Genomic DNA, 13,691 nt, shown 5'->3' with positions numbered 1-13,691 from the left:
TCTCCCTCTGCCTGCTGCTCCCCCTACTTGTGTGCCCTCTCTCTCTCTCACTGTCAAATAAATAAATTCTTTTTTAAAAAAAAGAAATTGGTGTAACCTCTGTGGAGAGCTATTTGGCTATATTTATAAAAAATTTGAACCCATATAACCTTTGACCCAGTAAGTCTTCTTATAGGAGTTTATCTTGTTACTGGCAGTTTATTTATGTATAAGGATTGTTTGTTGAGGGGCGCCTGGGTGGCTCAGTCGTTAAGCATCTGCCTTTGGCTCACAGCGTGATCCTGGTGTTCTGGGATCGAACCCTGCATCAGGCTCCTCCGCTGGGAGCCTGCTTCTTCCTCTCCCACTCCCCCTGCTTGTGGTCCCTCTCTCGCTGGCTCTCTCTCTGTCAAATAAATAAATAAAATCTTTAAAAAAGAAGGATTATTTGTTGAAGTGTGATTATAAAGGTAAAGATCAGAAACAGCCTACATGTTTATTACTAGAACGCTGGTTAAATATATCACGATCGAGTCACACAATGGAATACTGTATAGCCAGTAAGAAAGAATAAGGCAGTTCTGTGTGTATAGATAGGAAATAATCTCTAAGATAAAAGTTATTAGGTGGAGAAAAGCAGTTGCAGTATAGTCTTTATGTTTTGCTTCGTTTTCTACCATTTTTGTGCAAAAGATCCAACACCAGGTTTCTGCTGTCAAAGAGAAAATCGTTTCAGTAGCAGCCCTCAGGTCACACGTGGAAATGGTTGTGAGTTGGTGGCGGGAGACAATAGAGGCGGTGGTAGATCTGAAAGATGAAGGGTGCCAGTACACATTGGAGGTACACTCAAGGGTGACATAGTAGGCTTCGTTCATGGTGTGAAAGAAGAGTAGAGGAAATTGGCTCCTGCATATGCTGAGTTGCAGTGAAAGGTTGACAAATTGTGTCTGAGGTATTTTTCTTAGGTAATGGTTACCTTGTGGACTTGTCTGTTGTGATAGGGAGGCAAAGCCTGTTGGGATGGAAGGGGGGAGTTCTATCCTCACTGTGATTAACTTGGTTGATCTCATTATTGCCCTCTTCCTGAAGGAATTGTCAGATAGTCTCCCACAATGCAGTTCCCTGCAATTTAGATGTTTAAAAGTGAAGATGAAGTGGAGAGTGAATGTTTTTTAGGAGTTAACTGAATTTCAGGAAAGTAATTGGGATTACTGTGAGACCCACCAGTCACCAAGCAAATGGTATTTTGAACACCTGTCACATGTGAAGCCTGAAGTTAGGCACAAACATGTGCTCTGGCCCCCAAGAGCTTGTGGTCTAGTTGGGAAGGGGACAAACTGTCAACTGAAAACCGTTTTCAGAATGGGATTTTCATGATTACCTTAGGCCAGTGGTCCTTAGCCCTGCCTGCAACATAAGTATCTGGAGAGCTTTTTCAAAAAACTTACCTGGGCTGGTATTGCTGTTTGTTTGTGTGCGTGTGTGTGTGTGTGTGTTTTTTTTTTTAAGTTCCCCAGGTGATTTCAGTCTACAGCCACTATTAAAACCATTGATTAGGGGCACCTGGGTGGCTCAGTCGGTTAAGCATCTGCCTTCAGCTCAGATCATGATCCCAGGGTCCTGGGATCGAGCCCCGCATCAGGCTCCCTGCTCAGTGGGGAGCCTGCTTCTCCCTCTCCCTCCGCCTCCTCCCTCTACTCGTGCTCTCCCTCTCCCTCTCTCTCTCTTTCTCAAATAAATAAATCTTAAAAAAAAAACCCAAACCATCGATTAGCCTAATCCATATTCACCAGCACCCACCACCCTCAGGACAAGGGAAGGGCTTTCTTCTCTAAGAACATAAGACAGTGAATGCCTGAACAAAATTAGGAGACTGTAATAAAGCGGAGGAAGCAGTGGAAGTGGAAAGTAAGGGGTGGGTGTAAAAGATAATCTAAGTTCAGGGTTTATAGGGCTCTGTAATACATGTCTCCAGTCTGCGGCTATATGGGCCTAGGGGCAATCCTGTCTACACATATTATCTAGATGTTTGTCTCTATTCACCGAATATTTATTGAGCCCTGCGTTTGTACTGGGCACTGTGCTAGCTCCCAAGAATATGTGAAGGTCTACTCTCTGCCTTCAGGAAAGTTACAATCTTGAGAAGAAATTTAAATCTAGTGCATATATATTTATTTTTTTCACTTTTTAAGATTTGAATACCATGGGTAAGAATTGCCAGATTTGAAATGCTCTGTTAAGCTTTTGTTTTTCAGCCATGCAGTTCTATTTAAATATTAGTAATGAGAATAGTTTGCCTTTTTGCCATATCATAAAGGGATGTTTTTATTATGCATGTTTATTAAAAATAGAGCTTTACATAAATATTAAGTAGATATTTACAGTAGAGCTGCTTACATATCTCTGGCTAAGAATCAACATAGAGGCTAATTTACTTTTAAATTATGTCGATGTTACTGTTATTTTAAGGTTTGTAGTTAGAAAACCATGAAGAGCTTTAAAATGTATGACCAGTCTTTGGGTTATCTATCTCTATGTACTTACTTATGTTAATGGTTTTGTAACTATGTAATACATTAATCTTCACTTTTTCTTTCATTTAGATTTTGATGCATACAAAGGAGATGGTACAGAAGGTAATGCTGAACATTTTCATTATACAGTGACTCTTAAATATCATACCTGGCGACGTTTTGTATTCAAGGAAAATTATAACCCAAACAGACTGGAGATGGCTTCTTAGGATGCCTAGTTTACGTTTATAATCCCTCCTAATGGATTATGGCTTTTTTCTTTTACTAACACGGATATGATCTAGCCGCTGCTTGAAGCCTATATGTGAGTGTTTCAAGCAAATTAGTAACAGTGCTAATTAGAGTTTACTTCTAGGCCTTTATACTGTATGTGCTCTAGTGTTGTTTGTTATGATTGATTTTTTTTTTGCATTCTTCATATTCTACTGAATACTGTTTGAAACTATGAAGAATTTCATATGGATTCGTGCCCCTGAATTGTAAAACACATTATGTTTCTGCTTTGTAAATCGCCATGACCACACTAAGCTTATGGTACAGTGGATAAATATAGACCCCCCCCTCCTAGTTTCTTATCCTTCTTTATATTATTCAGTTCCACAGTTTGTTTCAGTTGAAACTAGACATTTCCCCTGCCACTCTGCTGTCTGTTTGTTTTAAGAAAATTAGCTAGGTTTTCTTAATGTGACAGTGGCTTTCCTTTCTAGTTTATTGGAGCTTAATCTTTGATTGTACTCCTCTGACAATATGGATAAGAACAAACATAAACTTTTGAAAAATCAACGGAACCTGTAATTTCTGTAGTATAAAAAATCTTGAGTTTCATTGTATATGATCACTGTTTTTGTTGTTAAGTTTTATAATTTTTGCTTCTTATTAGATGAATCTTGAAGTTATTTATGGAGATACAGATTCAATTATGATAAACACCAACAGCACTGATCTGGAAGAAGTATATAAATTGGGAAACAAGGTGAGATAATTTGATGGAATTATCTGTTTTACCTGCTTTTGTGAATTCTCTTTTAACATGGAACTTCATAAATTCATGTATGTGTACATGCGTGCTTCGGAAAATAATAAACTTGGTGCTTCTCATTTCCTCATCCTCTTATTTTTCTTAACCTCTACTCCAATTGTTTGTTTTTAAGGGTAAAATTCAATGGAGAGTATTTTTTCCTTAAATGATAAATACATTTTTACTTTGAAAACAGTGTGAGATGTTTTCATCTTGTTTCTGAGGCTGGTGACTGTGGTGTTCTCACACTTTTGTGATGTTGGGCTTAGGCCTGGCTACAGTGATATCTCTGACTCTAGCTGCTGCTGTTCTGGGTCTTGCGAGGGGGTTCACAGTGCCTCACACCTGTGATATACCCTGTGTCTACTTTCCGATAAAAGAAGAAAGCAGAAAAAATTTTAATTTAGATTTAAAGTACGGCTCGGTTGGTTAAGCATCTGCCTTTGGCTCAGGTCATGATCTCAGAGTCCTGGGAAGGAGCCCCGAGTCAGGATTCCCTGCTCAGCGGGGAGTCTGCTTCTCCCTCTCCCTCTGCCCCTTCCCCGCTCATGCTGACCCCCCCCCCGAAATAAACAAATAAAATCTTTTAAAAAAATTTAAAATATGGTCATATTTATAATTATTACATTATGCATGAGGAGAACTGTATCTCCAGTAGTATTCAGATGGGTTTCATATCCTAATACGGATAAACACCTATCTTCATACATGTACACACATTTATAATTTTTACAAGAGTATGTAAAATATATTTGAAAAGGAAAGTGGACATTTAAAAGTAGTCATTTGTTGCCTCCTAATTGCAGTTTACAATTAGCAAGTGTTTCTTCAGTAATTGCTGTGTTAACATCTTGTCCCAATAAACTAGAACTAAGATAACATCTTACAAAGTAACAACTTCCTGCCTTTCTCCACTAATATGTGTGAAATATGACCTGTAGGCTTCACCTGAGAGCAGGCCTGGCCTGTTGTCCTCATATTGGACTTGAAAAAGCTGTGTATTTTCCCTAGAGGTGATTGGCTGTGCCTTGATCTTATCAATAAAGAGTAGGTGATGTGGTCATTTTTTGTTCAACATATAGTTATTTCCTTATATGTAAGGTGCTTTGGGAGATACAGGGAGATCTTAGACATTACTATTTTTAAGATTTTATTTGTTTATTTGAGAGGGAGAGCACGTGCAGTGGAAGGGGCAGGGGGGGGAGAGAGAATCTCAAGCACACTCTGCACTGAACGCAGAGCCTGATGCGTGGGGCTCCTTCCCACGGCCCTGAGATCATGACCTGAGCCAAAACCAAGAGTCAGATGCTCAACCAACTGAGCCAACCGGGCGCCCCTTAGACATTATTTTAATAGTCAAGGTTTTACTTATTTCTAGCCACATACCTACTTGTTGGACTATCTAATCTCTAATTCAGTAGTTTGAAGGTAAGGACATATGCATTTATTATTTTTTTTTTGTGAGTAAAGCGATAGAAGTTTAAGTGAAGATACAGAGAAAGCTCTCAAGAGTGAGGGGGTCCCTGGCAGGTTTGGGACAGGGTTGCCAACGAGCGCCTTTAGGGTTGATCTTTTATAGAAAGCTAACCAGGGAACTTTTTTTTAATAATAATATATTATGTTAGTTACCATACAGTACATCCCTGGTATTTTGTTTTTGTTTTTGTTTTTTTAAAGATTTTATTTATTTATTTGACAGAGATAGAGACAGCCAGCGAGAGAGGGAACACAAGCAGGGGGAGTGGGAGAGGAAGAAGCAGGCTCATAGCGGAGGAGCCTGATGTGGGGCTCGATCCCAGAATGCCGGGATCATGCCCTGAGCCGAAGGCAGACACTCAACCGCTGTGCCACCCAGGCGCCCCATCCCTGGTTTTTGATGTAAAGTTCCATGATTCATTAGTTGCGTATAACACCCAGTGCACCATGCAATACGTGCCCTCCTTACTACCCATCACCAGCCTATCCCATTCCCCCACCCCCCTCCCCTCTGAAGCCCTCAGTTTGTTTCTCAGAGTCCACAGTCTCTCTAACCAGGGAACTTAAATCCTTTTAACATCTCTATTGATAACACCTTCAGTGGCTTACTTCCTTTTCAGTGTCTGCTTATTCTTTGTTGGTCATAGGTAATTATCGTAAAGACACCCACCCCGCACATGCATTTGGTTTTTAGATTTAAAAAGACTTTCTTAATTTTTGTAAATTTCCTGGGGCGGACCCTGCCAATTCTGTCCTTTGGTTGAATGGGATGATATATTTATATTACGTGTTTTTTTCAGTTTGTTTTTGTCCCTGTGCTCTTTCAGTGGTTTTGCATCACACTCAGCATAATACTGTATTATATATCACCTGAGTAAACGCATTCTAATCTTGTGAGAATTCAAGTTCTGTTTAGATTAACTCTTGGGAATTGGTAGCATGTTCATCTTCTCCCTGGTAGATGTTGGAGGGCTAGTATTAATGCTTGAAATTTTCACAGGTAAAAAGTGAAGTGAACAAGTTGTACAAACTGCTTGAAATAGACATTGATGGTGTTTTCAAGTCTCTGCTACTGCTGAAGAAAAAGAAGTACGGCGCTCTGGTTGTTGAGCCAACGTCGGATGGGAATTACTCCACCAAACAGGAGCTGAAAGGGTTAGATATAGTTCGAAGAGATTGGTGTGATCTTGCTAAAGAAACTGGAAAGTGAGTTCAGCTTTCATTTTTGCTTTGTTTGTTTGTTTGTTTGTAAAAACTTGGAGTATTAATGACATGGAGAAGATCTGTGATTCTGCAAAGCCCAAGGATGCAATATCTTTGTTGTTGTTGTTGTTGTTGCATATTAATGATTCTCACTCATTTGGAGTGGAATTTCCCAGGTAGATTAAAACTTACTTAGCAAAAGCTATATTTGCTCAGTAAGAGATACTTGCTGTAAGATACATCTTAGGTGTTGTAACTCATAGTGAGGGTGAACCTTCACATTTTAGCTCCCTACAGAGTTGGTTTCATTGATGTTGGCTTGTATCTGTTTTGTTTTGCTTTCATATTCTTATTAGAAAGTGCCTTGTGTTGTGTTCCTGAATTGTTGTAGAGCCTTTTCAGGAACATAATTGTTAAGGTGTTCCCATGTTGTGGCTTAAATATTCTGGGATTCTTAGTGGACCGTAGACTGAGACTTTGTTCCCATCCATATCATTTGTGTATAAAGATTCTTATGAATCTCTAGCAGAAAGGAAAAAATACGTGATTTTTACTAATCTTAGGTTAATTTAAGAGCTAGTTCTCAAGTACCATAAGTACCTCAGAAATAATAAATGTCATGGCTGATCCCCCTAGCTTTGCATCTGAGACTGGAAATTGTGATACTAAGGCCTTTTTTAAAGGGTCACATTAATTTCTAAAGCATCCATTTAGAAAAGCCTGAATCCTTAGGTATTTAATGTACCATCTTTTTAGATATTCCTGTTCGATGAACCTGCCCAATTCTGAAAATAGAAGAATTCTTTTTTTCTTTAAAGCAAAATTTAGGGGCGCCTGGGTGGCTCAGCCGTTAAGTGGCTGCCTTTGGCTCAAGTCATGATCCCGGGGTCCTGGGATCGAGCCCCTGCTTGGCGGGAAGCCTGCTTCTCCCTCCCCCACTCCCCTTGCTTGTGTTCCCTCTCTCACTGTCTCTCTCTGTCAAATAAATAAATAAAATCTTTTTTTTTAAAAAGCAAAATTTAAATTAATTTTAATATTGCCAAATATTCACACTTTTTACTTGTTTTCCAGTCCTCTTGCTTTCAAGTTGGGAGATTGAGCAATTGTTGCTTCTGCAAAACCATTCTTGATTAGGCAAAGTTGATCATCCGACTATAGGTCACTGTTAGCCTTTTATGAAATGGAGTTTGAAATGCTTCATTGCCCCCAAATGTACCCAAAGATGAAACTACTTTGTATAGACTGTCGATTAGAGTGTTCTCTTCAGCTTTGTGTTTTCTAAGAAAAGATGCATCATAATAGAAGTAAATTTCTCTGAGTTAGAAATGTATTAGTAATTAAAGCTATACAAATGTTTTTGTCAGGGTTCTTTTTCTGACAAATTATAATGCAGCTGTCAAACCCTCGCTCTGCATTTTCTCAGAAATGGATAAAATATTGGCTTCCTTACTCCTATTTCTCTTTTCTCTTGTTTTTTGAGGGGGTCTGGTAGAATAATAAGTTTTTCAGGGATAGCATAAGGTTGGAGAACACTGAGGAATATAATGAAGCTGAAGAAAGAGAAGTTTGAAATCTTTGGGTTTAAAAAAATTTGCATAAAGATCTGTATTTCTGCTTACCTAACTAATGGTCATCTCAGTTTGGTGATATCAGAGCTAGTATCTTGGTGCTTTATGGGGAAAGTGAAATTTTTGTCTTTTAAAATTTTAACCTATGAGTAGAGTATAACTGCTTGTGAATTTTGTAATTGGATATATACAGTTGTGGATGGAACACATACCTTTCTCTGTCCACATTTTGTATGAAGCATTAGCTGCTGCATTAGAAAATGGTCTGTATGTTTAAGGGCAAACCTGACATTCCAAGGTTGGTAAACCTTTGGTAGAGTTAATGTTAAAAAACAAATAGTAACGGCCTTTTGGACATTCACCCTCATGTTAGCTTTCAGTACAGCTCTTGTCCACATGTTAATCTAATGGCATTTATCTTCCTTTTCTCTCCTTTATTAATAAAGTATAATATTAAAAAAATGAATCCCTCTCTTTCTTTGCAGCTTTGTCATTGGCCAGATTCTTTCTGATCAAAGCCGAGACACTATAGTGGAAAACATTCAGAAGAGGTTAATAGAAATTGGAGAAAATGTGCTAAATGGCAGTGTCCCAGTGAGCCAGTTTGAAATTAACAAGGTAAATGTAGCATTTATTGCTGAGCCCAGCTGCTGCCATGTGTTTTTTGCCTCCTTCAGCTAGTTGAAGAACCACCTCATCCTTGCAGTCGAAATAAATTCTAGCTGGTGATGAAAACTGCTTAACAACTAACTCACCAATGGAGCGTTAGCATACCACTCTTCCTCTTCCAGCCGTGGTGCCGCCATGTCAGCCACAGGGGCCTTCTCTCTCCATCTCTTACTTGCTAGAAGCCTCATTTCCAGAGATTCTGTGGAGTGATGTAGTTGATGCTTAGGGGACTAGAGAGTATTACCTTCTCCCTAGTCTTCCTCACTTATAGTTGTTTGGGAAGACAGGTCTGTAAGCTTAGAGAAAGATGGAGACAGTGTGTGTGTGTGCGTGCATGTGTAAGTGTGTGTGAGACTTTCACAGAAGGTGATCCTTATAGGTACTGTAATCAAAATGCTTTTTTTGGACATTGTTCTTTAGAATTAAGATGGCGATAGCATTTTCTTTATAGCCAGAGCACTTGCGCTTTTATTTTCTTTTTCAGCTATGTAATTTAGACTTTATGGACAGTCTTAGTTATTGAAAATGAGGAATATTTTTCCTTACCTAATTTGAAAAATAAAACCTTGGTTTCCAAAGTGCTGCGTAATGTAAGATGTTAGGTTGCAGATTTCCTTTTATCCCCCATTTAAAAAGAGTACCCTTACAAGTTCAGAAGCTAATTTTGTGAATACCATTTTACCCATTTTGTGATAAATAGGTTTCGTTGTCAAAGCTGATACAAAAAAGGAATTTTAATGAAATAGAGTCTAATGATGACATTAAATAGAAGACTTAGAGTTAAAACTCATTCATGATACCCCTTGTGCTAAAGGGATGCTTGTCATTTTTGCACAGTTCCTTACTCTTGAAAACATATTTTTACATTGAAGCAATTACAATATATATTATTTTGAAATCTGTTTTTATTTGACACAGATTGTTCCACATTTCTATATTATCTTAAAAATGATCATATTAATTTTATGTATCACTGATATATCTTTATTTAAAATTTCTATTTGATTATTTACATTATTTTGGATACTGGAAATAACTGTATTGAACATCTTTCTTTATCTTTTTGCTTTCGGATGAATTATTTTCTTAGTTTAGGTTCCTTAAAGTGAACTACTTGAGTCAAAAGATGCAAATACCTGTATGGCTCTTTCCAAATTGCTTTGTACAAGGGTGATACCCATTGATAAGAAAAAAATATGTGTGCCAGTTTCACCACAGATTTGCTCATGTTGGTGATAGTTCATTGGTGATAATGTCACTGGTGATATTAAAATAGTGCTATCATTATGATATGAAACAGTGTCTCACGGTTGCATTTAATTTGCATTTCTTTGGTTTTTAGAGAAGATGAATATTTTCTGTGCATATCCTTAGGATTAGTATTTATTCTTAGGTGAGTCATTTGTTTCCTACACCTTAACCATGATGTCTTTAATGTCACAAAAAAAGACATTCGTTTCTACATGGAAGTACAAAAAAATAGAAGTAAATATTGTAAGAGAACATGTGCCTTGGCACTAGCTCTTCACTTGAAGCGATGCAGTGTTTACCTGTTGGCATGGCATCGCTTGTGGCATCTAAAAAGTGATTTCCTTTCCGAATTTGTTTGGTCCGTCTGAGAAATGTGCATTAGTAAGAGTTATGACCTCAGTCTTCCTTGGATCAATTTTTGCGTCGATTTTGCAGATTGTATCCCTGACACGATCTACCTTAGAAATGTGGGCCCTCTTTCACAAGGGGTTCCAGGCAGGAGTTGGGAAGGCCGAATCAAAACATGACCACATTATTGGTAAAGAACACTGAGCGTGTGTCCTCCAGGCCAGTGCGCCCACACTGTCATCTTATAGGAATGATGACACCGTATGACTAGTACGCAAAGAAACCAGAGTTGCCAATGCACTGGTGGTCTCCGAGTGCTTGTGAACGGTCTGCAGTCTTGTTATTTTGAAATTTTTACTATCAAAATTGTTAAACTTACATACAAAAGTAGAGAATAGTATTATGAATCCCCATGTATCCATCATTCAGCTTCACTAATTATCAATTTATAGTGACATTATTATCATAACAATAATAGTAATACTTGATGTGATTAGGGCTGTGCCTTCATTTTCTGTGGCAGAGCTAAAATTGTGACTTACTGTCTTTATATTCTCCATTTCACTTGATGTAGTAGCTGGCAAATAACAGTTGTTCAGTGAATATTAAAAGAATTCACTTGCTTTTCTACTCTTCCATTCATCAAACATGCAGTACCTCTTATGTGCAAGTGCTACATTCTGGGATGTAAAATTGAATAAGCAAAGCATGGTCCATGTTTACAAGATGGAAATGGTCTTTCAAAGATATTTACTGTCCCATATTTTAATACTTCTTAAAAATAAAACAGATTTCTGCAGTGTTGACAGGAGTGCAGTGAATTCTGATGAAAGGACTATCTATATCATACTTATTCCTAAGTCTTTTTACAGCAAGCTATATATGTCAAAGGTGATGTGTCTTGATTAACATTTGTCTGAATACTTGCAATGTTTAAAACTTGGGAGCAATTCATTTTTACATTTCATTGCTTTCAAAGGAAGTGGAATGGAAGAGTCTTTGTATGTGACTGGTTGTGGATGGTCTTATGACAGAATATCTGTAGTTAGGGATATTTTTGTCATCTTGGGAGGGATTGAAAATAGGAGGCTAGCCTAGGATGGAGGGGTAAAGTGGTGAGATTTGCCTTTCCAGAGATTTTAGCCCTTGTTGTTAAAAACAAGTGAAAAACATCATGTGTGATTTTCTGAATTACCGCAATCTTAGCGTAGATATTTTTCATAAGGTAACACAAAGTACTTCACAGCTGATTTGTATAGCCCTGGTTAACTTGAGCCTAAAACACCAGGAAGCGGTTGTTGTTTTTTTTTTTTTTTTAAATCAAGCCTTCTAAAAGTAGCTTGTAAGATCCCCAAATAGCCCCAATCTAATTGGAAAGTATGTCACATGAAATTCAGAATTTCTTAATATTGCTCTGAAGTATGGTCAATTGAAGAAGATAATGGTTTTTTTAAGTAGAGTTATATTGATTAAGATTTCTATGCAGTAATACCCGTTCCAGTCAATCAAGACTCTGCATAATGCAGGTTAGAGGAGATTCAGATACTTGGGAGCATTTCCTAGGCACTCTCCTGCACTTGAGTGTACGATTTAGAAAGTGGACATGATGTGGGTATATGCAGCCTTGTTGGAGGACCTGCTTTATTCTGCTCCAGCAGTTCTCACATTTCCTGGTCTCAGGACACTTGCACACTCTTCAAATAATTGAGGGGACTGTAAGAGCTTTTGTTTATGTGGCCTGTGTTAATATTTACTGTTAGAAATTAAAACTGAGAAACTTTTAAAGCATTTATGCATTTGTTTCAAAATAGCAATGAGCCCAGTATGTGATTACAAAAATAACTTTTCCTTGAAAATTATATATTTCAAAACAATGAAAAATTACCTGGAGAAATGGCATCATTTTGTAATTTTGCAAATCTTTGTAATGTCTAGTTTGGTAGAAAACATCTGGATTCTCATATCCACTTGAGTGTCCATTCTGTCGTGATGTGTGGTTTTGGTTGAAGTATAGGAAGAAAATCCATTTTCACACAGATACATAACTGGAGAAAAATATTTCAGGACTTTTCGGATAGTTGTATGTATTCTTCTTTGATTTTTTTTTTTTTAAAGATTTTATTTATTTGACAGAGATAGAGACAGCCAGTGAGAGAGGGAACGCAAGCAGGGGGAGTGGGAGAGGAAGAAGCAGGCTCATAGCAGAAGAGCCTGATGTGGGGCTCGATCCCATAACGCTGGGATCACGCCCTGAGCCGAAGGCAGACGCTTAACCGCTGTGCCACCCAGGCGCCCCTCTTCTTTGATTCTACACCAGTATTATCTAAGTAGCATTTTCATAAAAATTATTGTAATGTGGACATCTGAAACCTTAACAGTGAACTTTCTGTACTCTCACGTGAAAAATCTGTTGGTCTGTGTTGTACTTGGAATAGATATTTTTCTCATGCATGGCATTTTAATGCTTTGGTCATTTGTGAAATGATAATTTCCTGGGTTTTACAGATCTTCCAAATATTGATGCATTTCATTGTACATTATCAAAAATTGCATTTTAAAATATTCCTACCTATATCATCAAAAAAGTCTTTATTGAAAAGCTGTCAGGCTCACACACATGCAAATAAGTTTTCCAAAATTCTAATTTGTGCTTGAAAGGTTGAATTTTATCATAGGCAAGATGTACTACCAGTTGTTACTCTTGAAGTTGCAGGCTCACCCCGTTCTTCTTTGAGAAATTGTCTGCCAGAGACCCACATTTTAATAGCAGTAGTTGGCCTGTCATGCTTGCAAGGAAGAATTATGTTCTGTGAACAAGGCGGCTAGTTTAGCTTGCAACTCAGAACAGTCGCACAAGTGCTTTTCCTCAAGCAACCTTCCCTCTTCAGTATACAGTAGACATGCCTTGTGTGTACTTCTTATTTTGTTACACAAAGTACTAGCCTTCTGTTCAAGGTCAGAAGCTTAAAAAACTAATAACGTTTTCTCTTCCATGAAGGGCATTCTTTAGTGAAACTGGCGTGTGTGTGTGTGTGTGTGTGTGTGTGTGTCTGTCTGTCTGAGTGTGTGGTGGTAAAGAATACAAGTGGTAGCACCGTTCAGTGTGGCTGCCCTGATTTGTGTTTATGAGGCATAAGAACCTTTACCTACCATTGCTTCTGCATCACCAGTGCAAGCAGTATTGTTAGGACAATAATTTTGACCTCTCGACTCTCTGAAAGGGTATCCGGAACCCCTAGGAATCTGCAAGACCATGTTGAGATGATCTGGTCATGCAGCACCCTGTCCCCTGCCCTTCCTTTTGTCTTTTGAAACCCGCCACAGAACTAGATATCTCCCTCCTACGCTTTGTGCATACTGAATTTCAGGCTGACGGACTGTATTTTGTGTTACCTCTTGCTTTTAACTTTTGCTTTTATCTGCCCAGAATGTTCTTGCTCCTGTCACCTTTTCTTAAAATCCTCTTTTTCTTCACATGCCAGCTCAAGTTTTTTTCTCCTGTGATTTCTGCTCCCAGATGGAAGTGATCTTTGCTTCTCTAAACTCTCTCCCTAACACTGTTCACATCTCCCTTATGGTACATGTGGCTTATTTTATTTATTTTATTTTATTTTATTTTATTTTATTTTATTTTATTTTATTTTA

At 38.0% G+C, this 13,691-nt stretch overlaps 1 protein-coding gene across 1 annotated transcript in view; it reads left to right on the top strand.

The window, feature by feature from the left end:
• The window catches only part of POLA1 (DNA polymerase alpha 1, catalytic subunit), a 308,487-nt gene that overhangs the window by 116,096 nt on the left and 178,700 nt on the right, over nucleotides 1–13,691 (top strand). Inside the window, exons 27-30 of the mRNA XM_040633339.1 lie at nucleotides 2,583–2,615; nucleotides 3,394–3,486; nucleotides 6,008–6,213; nucleotides 8,264–8,396. Of these exons, the coding sequence (XP_040489273.1) occupies nucleotides 2,583–2,615; nucleotides 3,394–3,486; nucleotides 6,008–6,213; nucleotides 8,264–8,396 (465 nt within the window). The remainder of the gene's footprint in view (nucleotides 1–2,582; nucleotides 2,616–3,393; nucleotides 3,487–6,007; nucleotides 6,214–8,263; nucleotides 8,397–13,691) is intronic.

This window comes from Ursus maritimus (assembly GCF_017311325.1).
Source record: "Ursus maritimus isolate PB19 chromosome X unlocalized genomic scaffold, ASM1731132v1 scaffold_X1, whole genome shotgun sequence".
Taxonomy (NCBI): domain Eukaryota; kingdom Metazoa; phylum Chordata; class Mammalia; order Carnivora; family Ursidae; genus Ursus; species Ursus maritimus.
This window is presented reverse-complemented; position numbering and strand designations above follow the sequence as displayed.